The sequence below is a fragment of the Odocoileus virginianus genome, chromosome 27, assembly GCF_023699985.2.
Source record: "Odocoileus virginianus isolate 20LAN1187 ecotype Illinois chromosome 27, Ovbor_1.2, whole genome shotgun sequence".
NCBI lineage: Eukaryota > Metazoa > Chordata > Mammalia > Artiodactyla > Cervidae > Odocoileus > Odocoileus virginianus.
In genome coordinates, this window is record NC_069700.1 from 18,143,439 (window position 1) to 18,155,767 (window position 12,329).

The 12,329-nt window shown below is 37.6% G+C and overlaps 1 protein-coding gene across 7 annotated transcripts in view; it reads right to left on the reverse strand.

Annotated features, from left to right (window-relative positions):
- The window catches only part of TSBP1 (testis expressed basic protein 1), a 61,408-nt gene continuing 49,079 nt past the window's right edge, over nucleotides 1-12,329 (reverse strand). For 6 of the 7 annotated variants that reach the window (XM_070456285.1, XM_070456287.1, XM_070456288.1 and 3 more), the window contains 3 exons: nucleotides 8,141-8,161; nucleotides 7,329-7,343; nucleotides 1-1,931 (listed from right to left, as the gene is read on the reverse strand). In XM_070456285.1, the coding sequence (XP_070312386.1) occupies nucleotides 334-1,931; nucleotides 7,329-7,343; nucleotides 8,141-8,161 (1,634 nt within the window). In that variant the 3' untranslated portion in view covers nucleotides 1-333. The remainder of the gene's footprint in view (nucleotides 1,932-7,328; nucleotides 7,344-8,140; nucleotides 8,162-12,329) is intronic. The other variant, XM_070456290.1, reaches the window with a different exon arrangement.

A 12,329-nucleotide genomic window follows, 5' to 3' on the forward strand; every position in this document is an offset into this window, starting at 1 on the left:
TATTTGTCAAAGGAAATTATTTTAATTTTTAAAATAGAAATGTTTTATTTCAGAAAGTATCCAGTCTTTCTTGACTGAGTAAATCTAATAATCAACTTATAACAGAGGTGGGAGCTGAGGTTTGTTACTGAAGAGATCTAAAACTTGAAACTTCCGAATAGCAGAAACTCTGCAGATGTATAGTTTAAAAGCAATCTACTATGATATAGATAAGTTAATGGCTAGTATATAACTTGTATTTGGAGGACAGAAGTCATAATAATCAGTTGTCTTATGGGCCTTTTATTTGCCACTGCTCTTCCCTTTTGTTGTACTTTACAAGCAAAGGAAGCTTTACTTGGTTTTGCGCCTTTGTGAAGTTTCCACGTTTTTATCCTTGATTGTCAAGTTATTCTTTCCTTGAACTTTGTCCTTTTCTCCATGACCATTCTTGTTTTTGGCATCATTTTCTTCTTTATCTTTCCCTATATCTCTCTTTTCATTGTCCTGCTTTTCTTTGTCTTCTGAACTCTCCTTTTCTTGGGCCGTTTGTCCATTTGATATTCTGGTCTCAGTCTTCTTTACTTGGGACCCTTGTCCTATTGGTATTCTAGTTTCACTCTTCTTTACTTGGGACCCCTGTCCTATTGGTATTCTAGTTTCACTCTTCTTTACTAGGGACCTCTGTCCTATTGGTATTCTAGTTTCACTCTTCTTTACTTGGGACCCCTGTCCTTTTAGTATTCTGGTCTCTCTCTTCTTTACTTGGGACCCCTGCCCTATTGGTATTCTGGTCTCACTCTTCTTCACTTTGGGCCCCTGTCCTTTTGGTGTTTTGGCTTCACTTTCCTCTGTTTGGGCGTCCTGTCCTTGTGGTATTTCAGCTTTACTTTTCTCTACTTGGACTTCCTGTCCTTTTGGTATTTTGGCTTCACTTTTCTCTGCTTGGGCTTCCTGTCCTTGTGGTACTTTGGCCTCAGTCTTTTCCACTTGGACATCCTGTCTTTTTGGTATCTTGGCTTCACTTTTCTCTATTTGGGCATCCTTTCCTTGTGATATTTCAGCTTTACTTTCCTCTACTTGGGCTTCCTGTCCTTGTGGTACTTTGGCCTCACTCTTTTCTACTTGGGCGTCCTGTCCTTTTGGTATTTTGGCTTCACTTTTCTCTGCTTGGGTGTCCTGTCCTTGTGGTATTTCAACTTTACGTTCCTCTACTTGGGCTTCCTGTCCTTGTGGTACTTTGGCCTCACTCTTTTCTACTTGGGCGTCCTGTCCTTTTGGTATTTTGGCTTCACTTTTCTCTGCTTGGGTGTCCTGTCCTTGTGGTATTTCAACTTTACGTTCCTCTACTTGGGCTTCCTGTCCTTGTGGTACTTTGGCCTCACTCTTTTCTACTGGGGCATCCTGTCCTTGTGGTATTTCGGCTTCACTTTTCTTTATTTGGGCTTCCTGTCCTTGTAGTATTTTGACCTCACTCTCCTCTTTTTGGGCTTCCTGTCCTTTTGGTATTTTGACTTCACTTTTCTCTGCTTGGGCATCCTGTCCTTGTATTGTTTCGGCCTCATTCTTCTCTGCTTTGGCTTCCTGTCCTTGCGGTATTTCAGCTTCACTCTTCTCTACTACCTGGGCTGCTGCTTCTCTTGGCATTTTCAAGTCTCTCACTTTTTCTTGGGATTCTTGTCTTTTCCTTATCTCAGCGTTACTGTCCTTTTCCTTGACCCCCATTTCTATCTTACCTTTCTGCAACTCAACATCTTGGGAACTGCTTGATTCTTTTTTGTGCTCTGCTATCACAACTTCATCAGAATCTGTAAATGAGATTTTCTTCTGTAGTTCTTCCTTCTTTTTTTCTTGGCTACTCTGAAACTTTGTAGTGCTTCCACTTTTTAGAATCTGGGCTTTGGAATCTGATATTTTAATAAGTTCTCCATCCATGTAACCTGGAAATATAACTGAGCACACAACAAAAGTGCATGATTCAGATATCAAGTAGTTTTGTTTTATTCCTACATAAAACTGACAAATGGAGATAACTTGTGGAGATAACTTGAGATTTTCCTCAAAATATAAAATGGTGGAACTCTACACATAAAATTATATAAATATTGATAACTTTCCAGACTTCTTTCAATAAATCAAAAAATTAATGGAAGAAAAGGTAAAATGTTATCAAAATGAACTGGCATTTGTTCAGTATATTGTGTCTAATAATATTTGATAGCTAATGCAGGATATATTCCAAAAAGAAATAGAATTCAATTTTAGAAAAATTGTAGAAAGCAATGATTGTTTCTTAAAATAGAAAGAAGAAATGCAAAATATGCTTTCCCTATTGAATGAAAGCATATCTCATTAGTATGCAAAAGTAATGCTAGTGCTAGCTGATAATTATTGAGTGCTTACCATATACCAGGCAGTAATGTTCTGAGCACTTAGTATATATTAACTCATTTAATCCTCACAAAAACCATATAGGGTAGATACTATTACTATTCCTATTTTACAGATTAATAAACTAAGGTACAGAAAGTTTAAATGGGTGTGAATATGGTCATGAAGTTAGTAGGTGGTGGAGCTGGGATTTGAACCTGAGTAGTCAGACTTCAAAGGTCAGTTTTAGCCAATACCCTAGACATCTGCTAATGCGCTATGCAAAAATTTCAAGTCCCTTTTTTCATGCATAGGTAAATCAACTCTGCTGTGTCTCAATTTCTGTGTGTTCTATAAACTTGAATTTGTTAGTTTTTGCCTTTTTTTCTTTTTGATGATTTGATTCCCTGGATTAAGAAAAAACAGTGTCTGTAGTACCAAGGAAAATTGTGTGGGTTCTTGCCATGAAGCAGAGGCATGCCTTGCTTTGAGCAAATTCAGTATTTAATATTTAATGGCATAGTCAAGGCTATGGTTTTTTCAGTAGTTATGTATGGATGTGAGAGTTGGACTATAAAGAAAGCTGAGTGCTGAAGAATTGATGCTTTTGAACTGTGGTGTTGGAGAAGACTCTTGAGGGTCCCCTGGACTGCAAGGAGATCCAACCAGTCCATTCTAAGGGAGATCAGTCCTGGCTGTTCAGTGGAAGGACTGATGTTTAAGCTGAACCTCCAGTACTTTGGCCACCTGATGCGAAGAGCTGACTCATTTGAAAAGACCCTGATGCTGGGAAAGATTGAGGGCAGGAGGAGAAGGGGACAACAGAGGATGAGATGGTTGGATGGCATCACCGACTTGATGGACATGGGTTTGGATGGACTCTAGGAGTTGGTGATGGACAGGGAGGCCTGGCGTGCTGTGGTTCATGGGGTTGCAAAGAGTCGGACACGACTGAGTTACTGAACTGAACTGAACTCAATGGCATAGAGAGAATACTGAATTTAAGACTTAAAAACATCCTTGTTAGCTGGGTTTATTTGGGTAAATCAGTTAATCCCCAAAGACTTACTTTATTCATATTTAGTCTTTTATACCCACTTTGTTCAGCTGTTTAAGGATTCTAGACAGTGTTTATGGAGCATGACCTTTAGAGACAGACTGGTTTAAATCTGACTCCATACTTGACTAGCTGGGTGATCTTGGGGAAACTTCACTTTCTAATCTGTAAAATGAGAACAGGTACCTCACAGAAGTATAAGTAGCTACTTCACAGAAGTGTAAGGAGGATTAAATATCAATAATATCTAAGTTAAGCAGTCAGTTCAGTGCATGAAACATAGTATGTAGTGAGTAAATGTTGACTGTTATTACTGTCACATGAGACAGACACTTGTCTGTCTGTCTCTGTCTCTGATCTATCAAAACTCTCTCTGATCTATCAAGACATTCTTAGTTCCAACCAAATAATTTAGAGAAATGGTTAATTGCATTACAGAAAGATTTACTGCTTAAAATTTAACTATTCAGTTTTTAAAATAGGAAGCTCTTTGGTACATTTAGGGTTTGATGTTTGAAAAATTAATATATACATAACTGAATTCTACTAGTTATAAATAAATGAGATACTTGAATTAGGTAAGAAGGTAACTCTGAATCAAATGGGATATTTTAATTCAGTGTTTTCTGTTTGGTACTTTAAAACTTTTGACACCAAGATAAATATAACATTGAGCCCTGCAGTAATGCTTTCTGAGCCCTTTTGTATATTTTCTTCCCTAATACTGCTCAGCAAGATATTAATATGGATATTTTATTCTAGAAAAACCCATTTCCAACTTTCTAATGAAAATCAGTGGTAATATATCTTTTTTTTTTTTTTTTTTAGTGGTAATATATCTTAAGCATTTCTGTATTGAGAAAATCCAGAATATTTTGATTTTGACAGCACTCCAGTGGACACTTTGTTTGGGGGTGTGGTGTGGTAAAGAGCATGCTTTTCTACTGAACCTTCTAATCTAAAACACCTCTTAGTTACTTCTAACAGTATCTTCATACCCTTGGTTATTTTAATATCTTTGCTATATATTTTCTACTTTAAAGTTAATTAACAGAAATAGATTTTCTAGGATTTATTTTTTAGAAAACCAGTTATCCCATAAAGTGAAATTTACCCTATTTCAACCTTGAATTATAGAAGTAAGCCATAGATCATTCTTTCATCAAATTCTAAGTTCGTCTCTCCCTTCTCCTAAATTTCTAGATAATACATAAATCTTTCCTTTCCCTTGAACCACATAATCTCCATATTATAAAAATTTGTAAGCCCTGGTTGAAAGTCCATTTATTGCAAGTAATAGCCTATACAACAAAATTATAGTACAATCAAAAGAGTTAAAATTTTAGTGATCCTTCTATTCAGGCTGACTAAAGACTTTAAATTGGATTAATTTTTACTAAAGCTAAGTGATATCATGAAACAACTGTCACATTAATAATTCTAATTCTGTGATAGTTAAATGAGGTAGAAAATAGATCTTGGGCTTTGTTGGATATTAATCTTTTTAGGTTTTTAATTTAGTGATAGTCAGAGGGAGCACAATCAGATGTAAACTCTAAAAGATCTTTAAGTATTGGAGAGATGAATCATAGTTCTCAGGCTTTGGGTTAAATTTTGAAAGAGCATGTACTTATTAGTTGAAAGTGGAGGTGAGAAAATAAACTCAGCTTGAGAGGATGATGAAGTTTGATGGGCTGATCTGTCTTAAATCTTTCTTTGAACTATGAATTAAATCTTAACTTCTTTGCACTGAAAATATCATCTGGGAAGAATATGTTTGAAATATTGTCCATAAGAACATATCTTTCACCAGGAAATAATTTAAAAGATTAATCTGGTAATTAAGAAATAGTCATTAAAAATGAATCCCCCTGCAATCCTTCCCATAGCCCACTTTCTTTTTGTTAGGAAAACATACACAGTATTATCACCTTCCCCATGTGGGGAGGGCATTTGAGAGCTACAGACACCTCAGGACTAATCTGAATGTATGTTTCTTGTTCTGTGAATCAAAAGAAAATAATTGTCCCTTTCAATTTTGCCTCCTTCCCCCACCACAAACCCACCCTCCTTCTAAGTGTGAACTGAGAAAGAACAGTAAGCCTTAAATATGATTAAATATAAAGACATATTTTAGTTTACCAGTGGTTAGAACATTTGAGAGACTTGAAATGTATCTCATGACATTTAAATATTGTTTCTTATGGTGACATTTTCCACAGTTTTAAGTTATTGTTCTGTTTTGTTTTATAAGATTTCATTGAAGAATTGAGCTCTTAGTTAAATAATGCTGATATAGACAAATCTGAATTTATAAAAGTTAAAAGCATAATCAATTTAAATGAGATGTCTTCTATTTTTTAAAGGATTCTTTACACATTTAATTATATAGCTTTTCTAGTAGGTATATGTTTGTGTTTAAAAGTATCTGATTTGTAGATAAGGTTTCAGGTCTAATTACAAAAAAGGCATTGGTGGTTCAGTATAGGAGGCAATGTGTTGATGTGGAAAAGATGTGTACTTGAGAGACAAGAAGTCCTGGTTTTAGATCCTGACATTGCTGTTTACAAATTCTTTTAACTTGGGCATGTCTGAACCATTTTCCTGATCTGTTAAGTGGGGGATAATAATAGTTGCCTGGCAGGACTATAGTAGAAATAAGACATACTGTTTTTGAAAATGCCTAGCATACACACACATGCACGCTAAGTTGCTTCAGTCACGTCTGACTCTGTAGACCCTGTATGGACTATGTGGACTGCAGCCTGTCAGGCTCCCCTGTCCATGGGATTCTCCAGGCAAGAATACTGGAGTGGGTTTCCATTTCCTTCTCCAGTGCATAGCACAGTGCACAGTATATAAGAGGTGCCCAGTACCTACTATATCTCTCAAAGGTAAAGTTATTTAGAAGGCAACAGGAAGTCCATAAAATTTTGTTTTTAAGTTTTCTTTTTCTTATCAATGTGATTCAGTTGAACTTCATTTATAACTAAAATAGAGTTCTAAATTACCAGCAAAGAGCTAACAGAATTAAAAAATCAATCTTTCCATAAAACCTGGGAGTCAGTAAGGAGATTCTTTTTCAGAGCCTAGAAGATGGCCAGATACTATAGCACCCTTTTTAAAATCTTAGATTTTTTTTTCTATTTTCTTAGTCCATTATTATTATTTTTTTTTAAATGAGAGTTAGAGGGCAGAGAAAATAGTCTGTCTTGTCTTTAGGAACATAGTATAAAAAATAGTAAAGTATTGTTCCAAAAATTGGTGTCATATATCTATGACATATGTTGGAGAAGACTCTTGAGAGTTCCTTGGACTGCAAGGAGATCAAACCAGTCAGTCCTAAAGGAAATCAATCCTGAATATTCATTGGAAGGACTGATGCTTAAGCTGAAGCTTCAATACTTTGGCCACCTGATGCGAAGAGCTGACTCATTAGAAAAGACCCTAATGCTGGGAAAGATTGAAGGCATTAGGAGAAGGGGATGACAGAGGACGAGATAGTTGGATGGCATCACTGACTCAATGGACATGAGTTTGAGCAAACTCCAGGCGTTGGTGATGGACTGGGAAGCCTGGCATGCTGCAGTCCATGGGGCCTCAAATAGTCAGACACGACTGAGCAACTGAACTGTACTGATATATGACATAAAGCAAAATTTGTCTCCAGTGTATTTTCCAGTGGTATTTGAATAGCAATACCTACAACTTAGTAATCTATCACACTCTTTTGTGTAAACTTATCTCCTCTACAGCAACCTCTCCAAAAATAGTTGCTGAAAGTGTTGGAAAACTCTGGAGAATAGGGACATTTTAAATGACCTTAGAAGCACAAGACTATTTGGGGAGTAAAAACAATCAGGCCAGACAATAACTATAAATAATGTAAAATATCAGAGTTGTGAATAGATAATGAACTTACCCATAGGAGATAGTGCTAAAAATGAAACACAAAAGGAAGTCAGTAGGAATTTTGTAACTCAAGAAGAACCCAATTCTCAATGATACCCTTTGTTGGTTGTTGTTCATGTCCGACTCTTTGTGACCCCATGGATGTTAGCATGCCAGGCTTCCCTGTCCTTCACTATCTTTGTTGGTGAATCCAGAAATAGGACTTCCAGGGAGCATAAAGCCCTCTGTTTCTTACTCAGGAATCCTGGTGGCCAAAACTCCATATGCTACTCCATAGAGAAGTAACATTATGCAAACATTAGTAAGCCATTTAGTGGATTTGAATCTGTGGGTAAGTAATATTCTACCAAAATTCAAACAATTTCCCACCTTTCATTATTCTCTCACAAGTCAGATTTTTACCCACTCTACTTCAGTTTGAAAAATACATATTATTAGTCAGTTATCAAAATCACCATCTTTTTCTGACATCTATCATTATTTCAATCCTAGGGTTTTGTTTTGGGTTTTTTTTTTTTTTTTTAGTAAAAATTATTTATTGCCAGATTTCAGCACAAAGAAAATGGACTCTTTTGTGATAGACTAGCTGGTAATATACACTGCCAATAATGTTTGGTAGTAAATAATCAGGACCAACTATAAAACGGTTATATTTGGTGACAAAGAAAAAATAGAGAAAAGGAAATAAAAATAAGAGAAGATCACTTATTTAAGAAATACTGATTGAGGTAGAAGAACTTGGAATACAAAAATATCTGGGAACAAAAACTCAAGGTATCTAGACATAGAAATGGGTAAGGCAAGGAAATGATCCAAACTTACTGACTTTTCCAGAACTGTCCACTGAAAGAGACAAAGATAAACACAGCAATAGGTATTTGGTTTCCCTTCTTCAACCCTCAATCCTCTGCACTGGTTGCAATCTCTGTCATGAACAATTAAGTTCTATTTATTTGAATATGGAGAACCTTCCTTTCCCTTCCTCCTTCTCTTGGTCTGTTGTGATTAGCTACTTTATTTAAAGATGTTTTAATGAATATATATATAATTGACATACAACATTTTGCAAATTTGAAATATACATGTTAATTTGATATATTTTATATATTATAATATGACAGTCTTTGCAGGATCATTAGCAACTCTGTCACACTACATAATGATCCTTTCTTTTTAGTGGTTGGAATTCTTATGTTGTAGTCTCTTAGCAAGTTTGACAGTTATAGGTTTGTTGTCTATATTCACTACACTGTGTATCAGATCTCCAGATCTTATTTACTACTTGTTGCAAGTTTGTATCCTTAAGCATCTCTCCTATACCTGCACCCCCAATTCCCTGGTAACAACCATTTTACTTCTGTGTTTTACTAGTTTGACTTTTTTAGATTCCACATATAGAGTACATGTAGTACTTTACTTCCTCTGTCTCTCACTTATCCACTTAGCATAATATACTCATGGTCCTTCCATATTGTTGCAAATGGTGATATGTGTTTTCTCATGACTGTGAATAATATTTCACTGTATACATACAGTCATACCTCAGTATTTGTGGGAGATATTTTTATTCTCTGCACCCCATGCCCAAATCCATGGAGCTCAAGTTTCTTATTATAGAATGGTGTCATATTTGCATATAACCTATGAACATACTCCTGTATACTTAAATCATCTCTAGATTTATTATAGTACCTAACACAGTGTAAATGCTGTGTAAGTAGTTGTTTGCATGTGGCAAATTCAAGTTTTGCTTTTTAGAAGTTTCTGGCATTTTTATTCACAAATGTTTTCTATACATGGTTGGTTGAATATGTAGGTGCTGCACCCATGGATACAGAGGAATAATTGTATGCCACATCTTTATTCATTCATCCATTGATGGGCACTTGGGTTGTTTCCATATCTTGGCTATTGTGAATATGATGCAATAAACACTGGAATGTGTATATCTCGTTGATATCCTATCTCATTTCCTTTGGGTATATAGCAGAAGAGGCATTGCTGTATAATTTGGTAGATCCACTTTTATTTTTTTAAGGAATCTCTTTATTGTTTTCCATAGTTATTGAACTAATTTACATTCCCATCAATGGTGTACAAGGATTCCCTTTTCTCTGCATCCTTGTTACACTTGTTATCTCACACTCTTGAGTACAGCCATTCTACCTGGTGTGAGGTGATACACCATTTGCTGAAGAGACTATCTTTTTCCCATTGGGTGTGCTTCACTTCCTTGTTGAATATTAATTGACTGTGTATGTGAAGGCTTAATTCTGAGCTATTTGGTTACATTGATTTATTTTTATGCCAGTACCATACTGTTTTAATTACTATAGTTTTGTAATATCATTTGAGATCAGGAAATGTGACATATCTAGTTTTGTTTTTTTCCCATCAGGATTTGAGTTCTTTGTGATTCCATACAAATTTTAAGACTTTTTTTTAATCTTCTATTTATGTGTTGAATATGAAGAGTACCATTTTAATGGGGATTATTTTGAAACTATAGATGGCTTTGGGTAGTGTGAACATTTTAACAGTATTGATTCTTCTGATCCACGAACATTGGGGATGGCTTTCCATTGTTTCTTCTTTGATTTCTTTTAGCAAAGTATTAATAGTTTCTGTTGTACAGATATTTCCCTTCCTTGGTTAAATTTGTTCCTAGATATTTTATTGGCTTGGACATGATTGTGAATGGGGAAGTTGTCTTTATTACTTTTTCAGTTGTTTCATTATTAGTGTGTAGAAGTGCAATTGATTCCCAAATGTTGATTTTGTATCGGAAAAGTGAAAGTGAAAGTGAAGTTGTTCAGTCGTGTCTGACTCTTTGCGACCCCATAAACTGTAGCCTACCAGGCTCCTCCGTCTATGGGATTTTCCAGGCAAGAGTACTGGAGTGGTTGCCATTTCCTTCTCCAGAGGATCTTCCCGACCCAGGGGTCAAACCTGGGTCTCCCACATTGTAGGCAGATGCTTTACCATCTGAGCCACCAGGGAAGCCTTTGTGTTGGAAGACTTACTGAAATTGTTGACTAGTTCTAAAAGTTTTTTGGTTGCATCTCTGATATTTTCTATATATAAAATCATAACAGCTATAAATAGTGACAGTTTTACCTCTTTCCTGATTTGGAATTCTTCTATTTGTTTTTGTCCTATCCTATGACCTGTCCCTGAGAGAGTTCCAACTGAACTTGAGAAGATTGTATATTTTGTTGCCATTGGATGGAATGTTCTATATATGTCTGTTAAGTTCATTTGGTCTAGCTTATAATTCAATTCCAGCACTTCTCTGTTGATTTTCTCTTTTTATGATCTATCTATTGCTGATAGTGGGATATTGAAGTCTCCAGCTGTTACTGTATTGTTATTTATTTCTCCCTTCAATATTATAACTGACAATATATTTAGGTGCGCCAATGTTGGGTGCATATATATTTACAATGGTTACATTTTCTTGATGTAGTGACCCTTTCCTTATTATGTAATGACTTGAGGGGAGGAGCCAAGATGGCGGAGGAATAGGACGGAGAGACCACTTTCTCTCCTACAAATTCATCGAAAGAATATTTGAATGCTGAGCAAATTTCACAAAACAACTTCTTATCGCTAGCAGAGGACATCAGGCGCCCAGAAAAGCAGCTCATTGTCTTCGAAGGGAGGTAGGACAAAATATAAACGATAATAAGGGAGTCAAAAGAGCTACGGACGGAGACCCGTCCTGGGAAGGGAGTCTTAATAGAGGAAGTTTCCAATCACCAGGAAACCCTCTCACTGGCGGGACTGGGGGAAGTTTTCGGCACTCTAACTGGGAGGAAAAATTAAACAAGGCCCACAGATTACGTGCCTAAAAGCAACTCCCAGCAAATAAGTACCCCAGACGCACGTACCCGCCAGCAACAAGCGGGGTGGAAAGGAGAGGAGCGGGTGGCATTGCTTAGGGTGAGGACCAGCCCAAAGACCCTGAGAGCAATCGGAGGGAGCTTTTTTAAACTGTGGGATAGCAAGGGACAAAATTAACTGGCCGGAACACACTGCCGGTGGTTCGCAAAACAAAGGGACTGAGAATCTCCAGAGAAGAGCCGGCCCATCCCCGCTGGCGGTAGGAGGCAGGGGGGAGGGGAAAAGGGCAAACTCAGCCCCTGAGAAGCCACCCCTCCCACACTGCAAACAGGCCTCCGGGTTCTAGCTAAAGACTTCCTGAGACCGACTGGCGGTGCGTGCTGGGGCCGCGGAGGGAAAAAGTGCGCCATACCCAGGGTGATTGCGCCCAAGCCTCTGGCTGCCTGGGCCGCTCACCGCGGAGGGAAAAGGCGTGCTGCATCCGGGGAGAGTGCGCCCAAGCCTCTGGCTGCCTGAACCGCTCAGGCCGGGGAAGGCACAAAACGCAGGCGCAACCAAATCTGCGCTTTTGTGGAGTACCCGAAAACAGGAACTGCACTCAACGCAGGGCCCGCTCCATATAGAGCAGCCGGGAGCCTGAGCAGTGTAGACGGCGAAAGCACAGACACCCGTGAGTGGGGCAAACCAAGTGTGACCGGAACACGGTGAGTGCTATCCACACAGAGCGGTATCTGTCTGCACCGTCGCGCCCTCCCCGTAGCAGGACTGAACTGAACTAGAGAACCTAAATAAGAGATCACCTCCGCCCGCCTGTGTCAGGGCGGAAATTATACACCAAAGAGACGGCAAACAGAAGCCAAATAAACAAAGGGAACCGCTTCAGAAAGGACCGGTGCAACAGATTAAAATCCCTGAAGGTAACACCGACTACACGGGAAGGGGCCTACAGATATCGAGAAGTGTATGCTGGAAAGAGGAGCTATCTGAAATTGAACTGAACCTACGCTGACCGCAACAACCCCAGAGAAATTCCTAGATATATATGTACATATTTTTTTTAATTAAAAAAAAAAATTTTTTTTTCTTTCCTTTTTTTTTAAAATTTTTTATTTTTTCTCTTTTATTTTCTTTTATAATTCCCTATTACTCCCCCATTACTCCTCAACTT